At 43.5% G+C, this 17624-nt stretch overlaps 1 protein-coding gene across 1 annotated transcript in view; it reads left to right on the top strand.

The window, feature by feature from the left end:
* Positions 1-15786, top strand: part of PDIA5 (protein disulfide isomerase family A member 5) — a 183252-nt gene extending 167466 nt beyond the window's left edge. Inside the window, exons 15-17 of the mRNA XM_036746296.1 lie at positions 4739-4809; positions 10731-10865; positions 15554-15786. Of these exons, the coding sequence (XP_036602191.1) occupies positions 4739-4809; positions 10731-10865; positions 15554-15634 (287 nt within the window). The 3' untranslated portion in view covers positions 15635-15786. The remainder of the gene's footprint in view (positions 1-4738; positions 4810-10730; positions 10866-15553) is intronic.
* The last annotated feature ends 1838 nt before the right edge of the window (positions 15787-17624 follow it).

The following is a 17624-nucleotide window of genomic DNA, read 5'->3' as shown; positions in this document are numbered from 1 at the left end:
TTTATGTGAGATAATTTACCCCATTCTATCTCTTCCTTTCTCCTTCTCCCAATATATTCCTCTCTCACCCCTTAATTTTATTTTTTTAGATATCATCCCTTCATATTCAACTCATTCTGTGCCCCTCTGTCTATATATACACATATATATATTTCCTTCAACTACCCTAATACTGAGAAAGGTTTCATGAGTTACAAATATCATCATTCCATGTAGGAATGTAAACAAAATGGTTCAACTTTAGTAAGTCCCTTATGATTTCTCTTTCCTGTTTACCTTTTCATGCTTCTCTTGATTCTTGTATTTGAAAGTCAGATTTTCTATTCAGCTCTGGTCTTTTCCTCAAGAATGCTTGAAAGTTCTCTATTTTATTGAAAATCCATATTTTACCCTGGAGTGTTATACTCAGTTTTGCTGGGTAGGTGATTCTTGGTTTGAATCCTAGCTCCATTGACCTCCGGAATATCATATTCTAAGCCCTTGGATCCCTTAATGTAGAAGCTGCTAGATCTTGTGTTATCCTGATTATGTTTCCACAATACTCAAATTGTTTCTGGCTGCTTGCAGTATTTTCTCCTTGACCTGGGAAATCTGGAATTTGGCTATAATATTCCTAGGAGTTTCCTTTTTGGAATCTTTTTCAAGAGGAATTGGTGGATTCTTTCAATTTCTATTTTATCCTCTGCCTCTAGAATATCAGAGCAATTTTCCTTGATAATTTCTTGAAAGATGATGTCTAGGTTCTTTTTTTGATCATGGCTTTCAGGTAGTTCAGTAATTTTGAAATTATCTCTCCTGGATCTATTCTCCAAGTCAGTGGTTTTTCCAGTGAGATAATTTACATTGTCTTCCATTTTTTCATTCTTTTGGTTCTGCTTTATAATTTCTTGATTTCTCATAAAGTCACTAGCTTCCACTTGCTCCATTCTAATTTTTAAGGTAGTATTTTCTTCCGTGGTCTGTTGGACCTCCTTTTTCATTTGGCTAATTCTGCCTTTCAAGGCATTCTTCTCCTCATTGGCTTTTTGGAGTTCTTTTGCCATTTGGGTTAGTCTATTTTTAAGGTGTTATTTTCTTCAGTATTTTTTGGGTCTCCTTTAGCAAGTCATTGACTTGTTTTTCATGATTTTCTTGCATCACTCTCATTTCTGTTCCCCATTTTTCCTCTACTTCTCTTACTTGCTTTTCCAAATCCTTTTTGAGCTCTTCCATGGCCTGAGACCAATTCATATTTTTCTTGGAGGCTTTTGATGTAGGCTCTTTGACTTTGTTGATTTCTTCTGGCTGTATGTTTTGATCTTCTTTGTCACCAAAAAAAAAGATTCTATAGTCTGAGTCTGAGTCCTTTTATGCTACCTGCTCATGTTTCCAGCCAACTACTTGACCCTTAAGCTTTTTGTCAGGGTATGACTGCCTTTAACGTGCAGAGTGCTTTGTCCCAAGCCTTAGGGGGACTTGCACTGCTGTTTTCAGAGCTACTTCTGCTCCACAGTCACTGCAAGCTCTGCCACACCAGTGCTCCTCCTCCCCCACGAACTGCCAACAGGACAAGAGAATCCTGCCTCTGTGTGCCAGCAAAGCAATCCTTGCACTCACGCTCTGATGAGCCGCTTGTTTCCTCCTGCTGTGTGGGCCAGGGGCCAGAAGCAGCCAACTGCAGAGCTCTGGAAGCCTGAGCTTCCTGCTGCTGCTGCCCCACCACCTCTGCCACCCAGGCTGAGGCCAGACTGCACATTTTTCTCACTCAGATCCAGCAGTTTTCCCACTGACCTGCTCCATGGTCTTTGGCATTTTTGGGTTAAGAACTCTGGTAACTGCTACAGCTCAGTGATTCAGGGCCCTTAGGGCTGCTCTGCCCAACTCCCAGTCTGGTCTTTCCTGGCATGGCCAAAGCTGGGCTGCACTTCACTCCCAGCATGGTGCAATAGACCCTTCCCAGCCACCATCCAGGCCGTCTTGGGCTGGAGACTAGTTTCCCTCTGTTATTTCAAGGGATCTGTAGATCTAGAATTTGTTTAGAGCCACTTTTTATAGGTGTTTGGAGGGATTTGAGGGAGAGTTTAAGCAAGTCCCTGTTTTCCAGCCACCATCTTGGCTCCGCCTCAAAGAACCAACATTTTAAAGATTATTCACCCACCCAATAAATAAAAGTCCCACATCCAGCTGCAGCATCCTTCCCTCTCTTACTTCAGACATTTGGGGAAAATACAAAATCCCTAGACTATGGCAGACCTTAAGAGGTCATCCCATCCATCTTACTATTTCTGGGCAGGATATGACCTCCACCAAGCCACGGAAATGAGGCGTCTCTCCTGTTTCCAGGTTGGCTTAAGCACAGAATTCAGCTTTGAAGTTGTATTAGATTTTTAATTTGGTACAAAACACTTTAAAATATTATTTTTTTCCTCCCGTAAATAAAGAGAAAATGAAAGAGGAATCCCCTAAAATTAGAGTGCCATTTTCATTCTTTATCCCAGAGCTACAGGGAATTAGTTCAGCACTTACTCCTAGGGAAGAGAAACTTGAAACTAGTTCCAAACATGGGTGCATTGCAAGTGGCCTTTCCCATTTGTAGATTTTTATTCAGGTATGTTCTTGTTATCAGAGAAATCATTTCTCAGCTCTCCTTAACAGTATCAGGGAAACCATTTGAAAGAAATAACTTGTTTTCATCAGTTAAAGGTAACAAAGATAGATTTCGGAGAAGTCTGTCTGGACACTGAAGAAGTCTAACATTTCTTCTGAGGGCCTCATCAGCTTGTTTTTATCAAATACCCATCATGAAACAGGAAGACTTAGATGGGCAGTGGAGAATGAAATGGCACAAAATGTAATCATTCCCACTCCCCATGACAAACTTTATAGTCTGAAGGTAAAGACAAATACTTAGGAGGATGCGGGAAGGATGCTTATTTGGATTTAGCTCTCCCAGCCATGAAAGACACCAAATAGAAACAAAATTACAAAATTCCTTTCTGGAGAAGGATAGGTACAGTTAGTTGGATCTACATGCTGGTATTTTAGATTGCTTTGGTTGCCTCCCGTCCATCCTACTTCTTATCTGCCAACCTCACAGGAAGAAATAGACTTCCTGCTAGGACAGCCATGGGGGAAAGGGTAGTGAGAGAGAACACCTAGAACATCTGAAATCATGTCCTTCCAAAGGCTGGTGAACAGTCTGTCTACCAGTGTGGCCTACATCTATTCCCCCGGGGGCTATCAGAACCAAACTCCATCACCTGAGAGGTAGAGGTTGGCTAGATACGTTTGGTGAATATCTTTCTAGGACTGTTTTATCACAAAGTTGTGGTTGAAAGGAGGATGAATTTCAGCACCATCACTGTAAAGGGATGATAAACAGTGTTAAAACTGAAAGTTTGGTTGAAGGAGGCAAACAAGCTAGGTGATAGAAAAATCCATGTTGTTTATTATTTTCCCTTAAAGCATAGCTGAGCTAGCTTACTTGTACGTACGAGGAGTCAGAGCATAAGCGCTGGCTGTCTGAACAAAGGAATGAGAAAACTTATATACGTTATTTTAGTAGACCCAGCAAGCCTGTGTTACCTCACTTTTATGACCCCCATGTATGTTTAACCATGATACAAGAAGAGGATTTTCCTTAATAGAATGGGTTTGTAAAGGCAGGAGTGTTGACAAAGGTCAGTTAAAGTGTATACCCGTAGAATATTAGGTGAGGTGGTCTGCTCGGGATTAGGGTCTCATCCCTTAATGGATAACAAGGGAAAGGAGTGTCCTTAGGGTCAGTATGATCTGGCCTCGTTGACAGAGGTAAGGGTATTTCCTGAGCAAACTTTAGGGAACAAAGAAGCCCAGGTCCTGGATCTTCTTCCAGTTACTCATTAATTCAGGCTCTGGATCTGATTGAAATTAAAAATGATATAAAATGATATAAAATGTTCCACAACAGAAGCAGAAGGAGCAGTGGTTGAGAGCTGATGTTCCCATTCCCAGTTGGGTGGCACTAGTCATTTGTGGATTGAGAGTATGGCCTGTTGCCTCACCAACCCCTTTGCAAAAGGAGGATTTGCATCTTGTTTGGAAGATCTTGAATGCGCATATGTCCTTCCCGGTGAAAAGAGCAGTGCCTAATCGCAGCCTGCAGCTATGAAGATCTCTGCTTTAAGAGGAAGATAAAGCAAGAATCTTTTAGGGCAGATATCCTCCTAACTTCCTGGCTATGGTTGTCTGAGGTCTAGATGGAGATAAAAGGCCCCCAGGCAAGGAGGCCCTGTCCTCTTCCCCTGTGCTTTGGGATGCCAGGAAAGGAATTCACACAAATTCTGAGTTAACCCTTATAAACGGGAATGTAGTGACTTCTCAACGTTGGAGCCACTGGAGGCTCAAAGAGGGACTGACAGACGATCCAAGGAAAGGCATAACTTTCTTTATTTTAAATTTAACTTACTTTTTTTCAATTAACAAACATCTATTTTCTCTTCCTCCCCTCTCCCATTGAAAAGAAAAACAAAGCACTTGTAACAGATACACTGTCCAGCAAAGCCAATTCCCACGTCAGCCATATCCAAATATGTGTGTCTTGGGCTGCCCCCTAACTTAAGGCACATCTTTCCTAGGCCAATGAGGGTTCAGGAAGCTCATCTGGTTTCCAAACTCTCCTACTAGATGTGATCTTCCATTAGGGAGGGTCTATACCAACCACTTCTCATCTCACTTGGTTTTCCCCTGACTCTGTCATCTCTTCTCCTCTCCTGTGCAGGGTGTCCACACTGTAAAAATACAATCCCGAACTTCACTGCCACTGCCGAACTCTTCAAAGAGGACCGCAAGGTAAAGATGTCCCTGTTTGTTTTGTCTCTACGTTTAAACTCTGCTCTCCTACCTATGCTTGTCTTTTTCTCTAGGGGAGCCTGCCCCATGCCTGGCACATCTCTGTAGAGAGAGCTGGCTTCCTTGGCACTCCTGGCATTTTTATCACTAGCTGCTTCACTCTAGGGTTCTCTCAGGAAGGACCAAGTTTACAATGCAAAGACAGTGAGAGGAACTAGGAGAGAAGAGGAAAAGGGCTATGATCAATGAAGCCACATCATGCTTAAGCCAGAGGCACCTGCAGCCACAGCCTAATGAAGCATAAAATTAACAAGTTAAAACTTCAGATTAGAATATATGGAGAGGAGGGAGAGGGAGGCTGAGCACAGTAGCATGTACCTGATTCAGGTCTGATTTCTGTTTTGTATGTTAAGAAATCAAAAATTGGTGGTGTGGCAAAATGTGGCATGCCTCTGAAGAAACTGCTCCCCAAAACAGCTAAATTGCTCTTTGGGGACCCCCATACCACCCAAGTGGCCCTGAGTTCGGGCAGCTGTGTATACTGAGCAAAACAAATGTGTATGCAAACTCACAATGAAAACAAAAGTGAAACATTTCCCCTGTATATTTCTATGTTGATGAAACAAACACATAATTACTACTGCTCCAGTTTATCACATGGCTTTTCTGTACTGGTCTGGTACATTATTAGCCAGAAGTCTTAATGACCAAAGGAAAAAAACACCACAGCCATGGCAAAAATTTGCAAGCCATTTACCAGGCTGTGCCCATCTTGAAAATGGGTTGTATTTTGAAAGTTCATTTGTCTTTTTAAAAAAAGTTCATTTGTAGTTAGCTTCTCCAGATAATCCACAAAAGCTAATTTAACACTTCATGTTGCTGAAATTGTCTACACATTTACAATGAAAAACATTTTTTAAATATGGTAAACAGCTGCTACAGTTCTGCTGCATTGTTATAGAATAGTCATTTGTGAGTTAACTTGGAAAGGTAAACACCATATATAAAAATTGTTTCAATGGGAAAATGCCTCCTAAGATCATTTTTAACATGAGAGTGCCAGAGAAGGCACATATATACTTTGTGCTTGCTAATTCAGGCCAAAGCCTGTCAGTCTGTTGTCTGGGACAGAAACCAGGTAAGGATGGCCAGGAATTGGTTTACATGGGAGCACCCTAATGAATGCCAATTCCAGGGAGGTTAACCAAAGGAAGAGCTGACAGATATTGTAGGGTCAGGTAAACAGTAGGGTCTGAAGTCCAGGGGATCAGAGAATCAGCAGGAGTAGCCTTAGCAAGTAAAATTAGAAAACTGTTGAGGGATGAATTCTTATCTATCATATTTTATGTTCCCTGCTAGATGTAGACAGCCCTGGGGCCACAGCTATTAATTATAGGGACAGGGGAGTCAGGGGCTTTCAGTTGAAATTTGGTTCTAGTCTGAGATGGGACAGAGTAGCATTACCATCATCTCTCAGCATGGGTCTTTTCAACCTCCTTTGGGACCCAGACTAATAAGTTATTTGTAGTGTAAGCCTTGGATTTTTGTTGGAACACAGAGCTGGGTTCCCAAGATGACTCATTTGGACTATGCCTTTTCCAGTCTATCAGATAACAGGGGGGTGGGGGTGGGGGGAAAGACCTTCTTGGAATTATGGTTCTCCTATACATACTTTTCATCTCCTACAAATCAAAAGAGAAAGAACAATTCAGCCAGGGAAAGAAATGGAACAATAAATACATCTTGATTTTGTCATAAACCATAATCTTGAAGGTGTTGTTCAGTCATGCACAACTCTTCATGACCCCATTTAGGGTTTGTTTTTTTTGGTAAAGATACTAGAGTGGTTTGCCGTTTCCTTCTCTAGCTCATTTTACAGATGAGGAAACTGAGGCAAAGAGGGTTAAGTGACTTGCCCAGGGTCACACAGCTGGTAAGTGTCCGAGGCCAAATTTGAACTCAGGTCTTCCTGACTCCAGGCTTGGCTCTGTGTCCACTGTGCCACCTAGCCGCCCCCAACCTGAAGGTAATGGGAAGAAATGTGGATTTCTCTTTAGATCAGGTAACATTGATGTAGAACAGATGCCAGAAAGAGTGCTAGCCAGTCTAGGGGCAAGGAAACAGAGTTGGCTTGAGGCCATGGACTTAACACAACTAGGAGAAGATAACCAGATGCCCATGTTATCAACATAAGGTGAGACAGGCTTCCTGAGAGAAGTGAAGATCATTGTCTTCTCTGACAGGTGCTCTGTCTATATCATCTACCCTTCTGGCTTAGAATGAGGAAGAGTTGGGAGACAATCTGGGAATGTTTTTTTTTTTTAATTTGTGATATAGAAGTTAACAGACCCTTCCTCAGTTTACTTTGAAGCAGATTTCCTGTATTAATAGATAATGCTAGAAGGGGCCCTAGAGACCAGCTAATTCAACCCTCTCCTTTTGGAGTGGAAGAACAAACCCGAAGAGACTGGGATTTGACCAAGGTCACAATGTTAGTGGCCAAGCTGGAACAGTACCCAGGTTTCCAGAGTTCTTGTTCAATGTGCTTTTCTCTGTGTCTTTCAGCCTGAATTTTATTTTTGTCTCCAGAAGCCTGTCCCCACTCCTTCCCCCAATCAATATGCAGCTGGTTATTCACTTCCATTTTCATAGCCAAAGTCAATATTAGCTCCTGCAGAGATTTATTTTACTGAATCAATAAAGCTGCATGTGGCAGTACATATTTTAGCGGGGGCACTCCCACCCTTGAGAGTTAACTTGGCTTATTCAGTGGCCTCGGCCGATGATAAATGCAAGAGTAGAAGGAATTTAAGGCCCTTAGAGTGGATAGCTTTCTGGAGGGGGCAGTGAAGGAGACAAAGATTTGGGGGGTCACTCCACACAGTCACAGCAGTGGGTTGCAGTGGAGTGGGGATGCCGTTGCCTCTGCTTTCCTCCCAGTGCCCCTAAAGGGACTCAGAGCAAAGGTTCTTAGACTAAATGATCTCTGTCAGCCTTTCCAATGCTAGGAGCCTCTGATTCTATGATCAGCACTCACCATGTGGACGGAGATGTAAACAACAGGCAGGTGTGCTGTCTGGATGGGTCAAACATGAAGAAAGAAGTTAAAATCTGTACCTTCTGTACTGTGGGTCACTAAGGACAGATTAGGAGGAGGTGTCATGAGAATTTTGTGTTTGTTTGGTGGAAGGAGACAAGTTTGCTGCCTTATTTCCAGCGAGTCTGAGGTTTCCTGAATGAAGTAAAATTTCATGAGCTGTTGAAATTTGAGGAGGCCGACAGCTTGTCTCTCTTAGAAGCGGGGGATGTGGGCTAGCATTTGCAGCCACAAACTGCTCTTGGTTGTGTGACTGCCACCTTGTTTTGAAATTCAGAATAGATTTTTTTTAATTTAATAGATTTATAAAATTGTGCCTCATACTTCAAACAGGAGTACAAATTAAATTCATAATTTAAACATGAATATAGAGAAGAACAACCAGGAGCTATTAGGTCTAGAGATACTTATCAGATACTTGAAAGCTGTGCTAAAGGAACAGTCTCATTGTCCCAGTGTCCCCAGGCTCCTAGGGAGGACCGTGCTTCAGCCTCCTGTTAGGTGGTCACAGTAAAGCTGGCAAGACCCTCTCCTAGAATCAGCACCATGGGGATGGCTGCATTGTTTTATATGGGGCTCACAGACTACCATTTTCCTCCCTTATTTGCATAATTCAGAAATGCTTTAGAGTTCAGATTGTCTCAAGAATTACCACTCTCTATATTAATTGGAGAATGGGATGATAATAGCAAATAACAGCTAACATTTATGTAGCACTATGTGTCAGGCACTATACAAAGCACTTCACAATTATTGCCTCATTTCATCTTCACAGCAACCCTCGAAGGAAGATACTATTTTTATCCCCATTTTACAAATGAGGAAACTGAGAATAGCACTGGTTAAGTGACTTGCCCAAGGTCACACAGTTAGTAAGTGTCTGAGGCCATATTTGATCTCAGGTCTTCCTGACTCCAGGCCTGGTGCTCTACCCACTGCGCCACTTAGCTGCTCCAGTAATGAACTTCTGGCCTGAGGTCTATAATTCATCTCTTATCTGGTACCCTCTGAACTGACAGTGCTTTGGCCACAGCTGCCACCACCCAGAAAATAATGTTTCTCCCTGGTCCTAGACACTTAGTAAGCCTTCAGGAAACATTGATTAATAGGATTGGAATGATTTTTCTGGTCAGAGGGAAGTGTTGGCAGATTTAGAAATAAGGAACAGTTCAAAAGCTCTGAACCTTACTTAGCAACTAATGTGAAAGTCTAAAGCCCCACAAAGTAAGCGAACGCTCTGCTTACAACTCACTGTCTTCCTTCCTCTCTTTCCTTTTCCTTCTCTCTGCCTCTTTTCCCAGTTTCCTCTTTAATTGACTGTAATGTGGCACTACAAAAATAATTTTTAGTTCTTTTTAATAATGTTGTGTGCTACCTGTTCTTAATTTTAAAAGCAAGTAAGTTAAGCTAAACCTTTTTCATTTACCTCTTTAAAAATAATAAAAATCTACCTCATTAAAGTTGCTTTTTATTTGTATGTGACCTTTTTTTTTCTTCCTTGGGGGTCAGTGATTTTTATTTGAAAAAAAAAATCCTTTTACTATCTGATTCTATAAGGATAATATAAGGGGAAACTTCCCAACTTGTAGGAGACCCTTGAAAGAAAAAAGGGAACCTGCAGAGAGAGAATAAAGGGCAAGTGGGCAAACAAAGGAACTTGGAAAACTGTGAGATCCCTTGACTTTTAAGAGAGCTTTTGGAATATGGGAGACTCCCATCTGAACTAGGGGGAGGGTTATCCTGTTTAGAGAAGATATGATGACCTCCCTCAGGTTCCTACCTTGCCTAATGACTCTTTGAGCCTGTGACAGCCTCACAAAAATACCCGGAAAAACCCTTGAGCTTTAGAAACATTTGCCAGCCCCTTGAGAGGTATGTACTATAACTCCTCTCATTCCTCCATACTGTCTTCTCCCCTCCCAAGCACACTGTAACCTGAACTCTCCCTGTCTCTAGTCTGCAAGCCTTCTCTTCAGATACATATAAAACACTTGGGTGTTTTCCTGATCCCCCAGACACAGAACCTTATGGAAAATTCTCAGTGGAGGCAAGGAGAAAGGATAGGAGAAAAATTCATAGAGATAACCCCATTATTCTGAGCCTACTGCCTGCTCTCCTAGACCCATCTAACTATTTTGAATCCCTGGTCCTGTGTTCCTCCACAGGCCTCACTGCTTATAAAGATGATTACGACTTTTATGGCAAACTACAGTGGGCTAAGCTCAGAGAGAATTGGTCTCTTTCCCTGAGTTCTTTGGAGGTGTGCTCGTCAATAGAGGAGTCTAAATTTTCACATGTCAAAATTAGGTTCACGGGAGCCTGTGGACCTAGAATCAAGCTGTGCCTCTGCTCTGTTCTAAATGATTACTACTACCGTTGTTCCTTCTGCACCGTCTCAGCATCTTAATCCAAACTAGCTGGCTTCAAATGTGTGACTTTTCAGAGCCAAGCAAAAAGTAACCCACTGCCCACTGCTGTTAAAAACCAGCTTAACCCGGGGGTTCTTAGCCTTCTTTTGTGTCACACACCTCTGGTAGACTGATAAAGTTTAGGGACCCTTTCTCAGAATAATGTTTTTAAATGAATAAAGTACATAGGATTGTAAAGGAGGCCAATTGTATTAAAATATGGTTATCAAAGTATTTTCCTAAAAAGATATTCCCAGGCACCAGGCTAAAAATGCCTGACTTGGAGCAGGTGCCCTGATGGTGACATCAAGAACCTGTATACAGACCAGCATAAAGTGTCATCTGAGATGTTGTCCTACGGACTGTGAGTGCAGACGTACCCTGTTCTCTCATACAGCATTTCCTTTTCCTGGTAGATTGCCTGTGCTGCAGTTGACTGTGCCAAAGATAAGAACCGGGATCTGTGTAAGCAGGAAGGGGTTGATGGCTACCCCACCTTCAACTACTACAACTATGGGAAAATGATCGAAAAATATAATGGAGATCGGACGGTGAGTATGTGGAAATCACCACTTAGCCTAGACTAAGTTCTCCCCTTGGTGCTGCTTCTGAGTCTCAGTTCTGGCTCCCTTTCTCTCTTCTGGCTCCTTCTGGGTTTCAGACCCAGGACCATTCAGTCCAGCACTGCCTGCTCCATTCCTTGATCTCTCTTGCTTTCCTTCTCCACCTTAACTCCATACTCAGCCCAGTTCCATGGTTTCTTGTTGAGGAAAGCTTTCAACCACAACCAGCCTCATTCCTGACTCAGGAAATGACCATAATGAGTGTTGGAAGGTATAGGGATTTGTCAGATTTGTTGAAGAGAGTTGAGGAAGGCATAGGTATGGCAACTATATATCCCAGATTACCTGAGAGAGTTCCATTGTGAAGGAAACAGATTGTACTTTAACAAAGGCACATGAAAATAATATCTCGTCTCAGATTCAGGTACCTGGCTACTCCATTCGTAGTCTCTGCATGGATTGCTAGCTAAGTTGGTTACAACAAAGTGTTCCTTAATCCTGGCCTGGGTGATATAGATATAAATATAGATAGATATTAATTTTCTATCTTTAATTTAAGTATGGAAGACTCTATCTTCCCTTTCTCACACTGTGACTCAGCCAAAGTGACCTCTCTCTATTTCCCACCCGTGACGTTCCATCTCCCCTCTCTGTCCCTCAGTACTGTCCCTTCCAAGTGCCTGGGCTGTTACCCGCTCTTCACCTTTACCTCCTAGAGTGATTCTTTTCCTACAGGACATATCTGCAGCAAGCCTTCCTAGAAACCCTCCCTCTCTCTTCCAGTTCCTGGTGCATTCATTCCCTTCCAAACAACCTTGCATTCAACATTGTATCTGTATTTTTTTACTTTCTGTTTATGCTTAGATAACTTTACATATGTACTAATAGTCTCTCCCTTTAGAATATAAGTTCCTTTTGAATATGGACTGTTCCATTCTTTGCATTTATATCCCCAATGGCTAGCACACAGTAGGCACTTAATAAATATTTATTGATTGAACTCTAATATAATTTTTAAAAAATGAACTGGTGAACTAAAATATACCCCTTGGAGTTTCAGTTTGAGGGTTGCAGAATCAAATGTTAATAAGAACGTCTCCCTTCTGAGATGTAGCAGCAGCCGCGTTGGCATCCTTGGAAGGCAAGGGTCACCTCGGAATCTGAAAAAGATGTGATTGTTCACTCCTGGAATGTGTGGATCTACCCCCAGCCTGAACTCTGCACATGGCGGTGCTAAGAGCAACAGTTCTTGGGATTTGCCAGTATAAAAACGCAGGCTTCAGGACACTCCCATCAGACTCTTTCTCCCCGTGTCCAGTTGGCTGAAGAAGTTTTACTTAACTTTATTCTTCCTTATGTTGTCTCCTTTTTGGAGAAAACAGTGCTAAATTCATGAACCTTTTTGTTACCCTGAACTCTTCTCTCCAAAAGATCCTCGGTCACTCTCTCTAGTCTTATGCCCCGCCCCCAACATGCTGGGCCACAAGGAGGGGTGATCTGCCTGCTGCTGTCTCTTCAGCACCATTTCCAGACCATCGCCGTAACCCTAATTCCATAGCCTTCTTCCTTTCCTTTTGAGACAGTGGTTGTCTGTAATGCCATCATCCTGCTAGATACTTACGGCTATAATCTACCAGCCTCCAGGACTCTAAACAAGTTCATTCCCAGCATGTAGCCTTCCTAACTACTTCTATTTCTGTCCTCATAATTAAGAACTTCAGAAATATGTTTGGGGGCAGAGAATAGAGCACCAGCCCTGGAGTCAGGAGGACCTGATTTCAAATCTGGCCTCAGACACTTGACACTTAGTAGCTGTGTGACCTTGAGCAAGTCACTTAACCCCAATTGCCTTGCCTACCCCCCTCCAAAAAATATGTTTGGTATACCCCCTCATATGCTGTGGTCTCCCAGTTCATCAGCCTCCCATGAACTATATTTCACTTTAGCTACCCACAAGGAAGAGCTATGGCTTAGCTCTCAGCATCATCCATAACTGTGCTGCCTTCAACATTTTGAACCCCAATATTTCCCTTTCTGGTCATAATCTCTTGCTTTTCTGTCTTTGCCTCATTCCTCTTAAACTTGTTCTTCATCCTTATGGTGACCACCAGTCTATCCATCCATCCATCCATCAATCTATCTCTCTTCTCCCAGACCATCATCGCTGTTCTAGCTTCACTTTCTTCCCTTCAGTATTGATGAGTCAACTCATGTTCTACTCTTGAATCTCTTGTCTCCGGTCCTAATTTTTATGCCTTCCGTTTTTCAATTTTTGGTCACCCCCAGCTCCCTTTTCCATGACTGAACACTACTGGAGGAAGTCACATAACTGGGTCAAGCAGGTCCATCACCAATTCATATCATATCAGTCTCTCTACTTATGATTCTCATATCTGTATATCCAGATTTTTAAGATTTTACCTGCAATTACAAACATTCCTGTCAAGTGGAAACGTTTCTCTTACTCTAATTCCTTTTTAGACTGCAATTATTTCTCAGTACGTTATCCCCGTTCTCAGTTGACTCTTTCATATATAGGAATATATATAGGAAGTGGCTCTTCCAAACCATCTCTTCTCTTCAAGCCCCATAGAACATTCTCACTATTCTCTCTATTAGCAGATTATCTTGCATCTTACTTTACTCAGAAAATTGAGTCCATATCTCAGGAACTCCTTCCTCTTCCCTACTCCACAAATCAAAACCCTTCTATATTTTTACCTATCCTCTCATCCTTTGCTGGAGTCCCTGTGAAAGAAGTGATCCTTTTCCTTATCAAGGCTGACCCCACAGCTCATGCCTTATCCTGCCCCCTCTGGGCTCTTCTGGGAGCTTGCCCCATCAATAATTCTCTTTTCCCACTCCCTCATTTTCATCCCTCTTTATCTATGGGCCCTTTCCCCGCTGCCAGTAAATATGCCCTCTTCTTCTGGATACCGCCGCCTTCCCTTAGCCTCTGTGACACTGCTCTCTCATGATTCTCTTCCTACCTGTGTGGCCACTCAATTTTAGTTCCTTTTGCTTATACGCCTTGTTGCTACACATCTTTACACATGCTGTTGGTGATTCCATCTGTTTATGGGGGTCCAGTTTATCTCTCTGCTTATGATTCTCATATCTGTACATCCAGTTCTCTTGAACTCCTGTCCTTCATTTCCATCTTTCTCCTGAACACCTCTAAACCGACGTCCCATCAGCATCTGAAGCTCTGTGTGTTGAAAAAGGAACTGACAACATTGCCCCTAAAACCTGCCCCTCCTCCAGACTTCCTTCTAAAGGTGCCTTATTCATCCCCTTCTCCCAATTCATGGGATCCCAAGGCCCAGCAGGCCCTCCTGACTTGTACCAAGCGTCGCCATCCCTGCTGACTGGTCCCCCCGCTTTCATCCATGCACTAGTCCAGCATCTCTTCCTCACGACTGCCGGTCATCATCCACAGGCACAGCTCGGACCGTGGCACGCGCTTGTTGGGAAGCCTTCAGTGTTTCAGGGATAAAAATAGAGTCTTTAGCCTGACGTTTAGCCCTATTTCACATTGATCACTTCCCTTCACATACTCTGTCCCAGCCAAGCTAGACAATTACTTACTCCCCAAACGCAAGAGTCCATCTGCTGCCTCCACACAGTCTCAGCCATGCTTGGAATGCGCTCCCTGCTGGTCTCAGCTTCCCATCACCCTGATCTTCCAGCAAGGCTCAGGTTAGCTACTGCCTCCTCTATGACCTTTCCCAAACAGCCCTGCAATGGAGGCACTCCACGTAGGATGACCACTTTACAGATGAAGAAACTGGAGCTCAGAACAGTTGAGTGAGTTGCTTAAACGTGCAGCCTGTAAATGTCAGAGACAGGACTCAAATCCCGAATCCCAGGCTGCTTTCTCTCTCTCCCCGTGCTCTGCCGCTGCTTCTCATGGAAGCTCCCCAAGGGCAGGGACTGAGCAGAGGCAGCACCTCGTAGGTACTTAATACATCTTTGTTGAATTGAATCCGTCAAGGGGATGGTTTCCTTCATTGACAGCTCTCAGATACCAGCCTGGAAAAGTGTGAAGTGTGAGTGGAGAGGGCCCTTTGAAAGCAGAAGGATGGTACCAGCAAAGTGGAACAGCCTGGGTGGGTGGTGCCTAATGAAGCCTTTGTTCCTTCAGCCCTTCATGAGGGAAGGAGGTTGTATTTAGGTCAGTCCTCGTGTGAGCTAGTTAGCTTTACTCTCTCCTGCAGCCATAGATTCCATCCCTTAACTCATGGGAGAAACCCTCTAGTAGTGGAAAAAAGAATTCATTACCCATGTCCTGGTTATGGAGGGTAAGACACATGTTCCTCGCAAGTGGAACAGAAAATACCATAAGGACATAGTGTAAGAGCTTCTCTCTTCCGGGTGACTGATTGGGTTTCAGAGTTCAGGACTGAACTGTCACCAACTCCAAAGGGCAAAGCTGAGGAAGCGCAAAATCGCAGCCAGTTGACTTTGTTGGGCTCTCGTTTGGACCCGCAGAACATGATAAAGCCACCTTCTTTAGCTCCCTCTGCTCCGTCAGTGGGGTGAGGGATGAAGCTGTCAGAAAAGTGACGAGTAGACTTATGTGGCCCTTATCAGATAAGAAAAGGACCCCTTTCCTTTCCTGCCCCTTATCCCTCTGCTCTCTACCTCCCTTTCCTCAACCCCTTCCTTTCTTTCAGGAGTCAGGGTTTGTCTCTTTTGTTCGAACTCTCCGAGAGCGAGACCATGAGCGACTTGGAAAAAAGAAAGACGAATTGTGATTTCTGCCTCAAAAGAAGCTTTTCCACTACACTGTGAACGATGCTGGCTTTGTTGTTCCTGAGTTTTCACACCTTCTGAAGACAAAAGTTTTTTATAGCCACCCGTGGCCATTTTGTACAATTTTAAAATAAAGTTGAACCACTTGTTTGGGGACTTGGGGATTTTTTTGGGTGGGGGGAGGGAAAGGTGGGGATTGTTCAAGGATGGGCTTGTTGCCATATTGAGCTCTGAGCTTGCATCTCCTCCTCTGTGAGGCAATGCCAGCAACACTCCTATGCAATATTTATATAGGTAAAGACTGTTTGAGGCCAGGGTTGCTGGGGGTGATCTGTCCCCTCCAGCTTTTGAGGGAGGAGGAGCAGGGGAATAGAAGTGAATGAGACTGAAAGACTTCACTTGGACGTAGATTTTTCCAGGTGTGGGAAATTGTCAGATGTTTGAAGGGAACAACATTATAATGCTCAGGGAAAACCAGAAAATGAAGTGCGTGGAGACACAAGTGTGGGCTGTTTGCAGATCTCCATGACTTCAGTTCTGATGTGTTATACCTGGAATGTGTTTACACAGTTCTCTGTTTTCTCTCTCTCCCTTGGACTCAGTGACTGTGTGTGTTTGTGTCTCTTCCTCTTCTTTTAATGTTTCCCTGCCTCCTTCTCTAGCTTGAATTCACTCTCACTTTCTCAGTACCTTCCTTTCTTTCCCCTCTCTTCTTTTACCTGTGCTGATCCCTTTTAAACAAGGAATCAGCCACTGTATCAGTAGTGAAGACCAAGGCCAGGCCCCAGACCCTTGAGATGAAGTTGCATCTGGGGTGTTGTGGTGAGCAGGGTGCCATGTGTGCGTATTACTTTGCACATGAGTTTGGCAAAATAAGCAGTGTTGGGAGCCAGGTGTGCTGTGTTCTGGAGGTGCAGCAATTATGCCTCTTGACTCATCCTCACAAAATGATCCCCCTCCTTTTTTGTTTTTTGGCTTTCAAATCAGGTTCTTCTAGGATGCCCCTCCCCCATCTCCAGCTCTCCCTCTCCCCCTCTCTTCTCCCCTCCATCTGCCTCCTGTCTGCGCTGCCTCTCTTGATGATGCATCCTTTCTACTCCCTCACACACCAACACCCTCCTCTCTGCTCCCTAACTGTGAAACCCCCGGGGGGGGGGGGTGCTGCAGATGCACCCATCTGGTTGTCACTGCCCCTGTCTCAGCTCCAGCTCAAGGTAGTAAGTATACCTCAGACTGGAGGAATTAACTGAAGGAATCATGAGTTGGGGTGACCAGCACTGCAGAGCTCAGAATATGAAGGAAAGAGGAATGGGAGCCATTTCTTTGATGCAAAGCATCAGATGGAGCATGTAGTTTCACTTTATCATCTTCAACAAACAGGGGAAGGAGCACTGATCTGGGAATTAGCAGTCTTGAGTTTTACTTCTGGCTCAGCTGCGAGCTAGCTGTGTGAGCCTGGGTGGGTCAGTCCCCTCAGAACCTCAGTTTCCTCATCTGTAAGATGGGAGTGTACTAAATGATACCAAAGGTACTTTCCAGATGATAGCTCTCTGACTTGAGTGGACATCTACCAAGGATATTGTCTGGGAGGGTAAAGGGATTCCTAGGAATGAGATATTTCTGTTGCTCCTGCTGCTGTGTGTATGTGTATGAATGTTCACATGTGTGTATTTTACCCATTTACCGTTGTCTGGAGGGGAGAGAATATAGGCTCTTTGTGTGGGTTCATTTCCTTTTAGCTTTTTCACAAGAAGCTTGGAAATGCCCTTTTGAATAGTCATGGCCCTACTTTGATTAATCCCTTCTCTTCCAAGGAGAGTAATCTTCAAGATGAGGACCACAGGACAAATTAATAGTTTACCACCATGGTTGGGAGGGAATTGAAGTGCAAGATAAGTGATTTAGTAAGAGAACACTTATTATATTTATTGTTCAGGTTTCTAGGCCTAGAGCAATTACTTCCTAAGTTGCAGGAAGAACTGGCAGATATGA

This window comes from Trichosurus vulpecula, chromosome 2 (genome assembly GCF_011100635.1).
Source record: "Trichosurus vulpecula isolate mTriVul1 chromosome 2, mTriVul1.pri, whole genome shotgun sequence".
Classification (NCBI taxonomy): Eukaryota; Metazoa; Chordata; class Mammalia; order Diprotodontia; family Phalangeridae; genus Trichosurus; species Trichosurus vulpecula.
The sequence above is the reverse complement of the archived record's forward strand: the minus strand, read 5'-3'. Positions and strand labels throughout refer to the sequence as shown.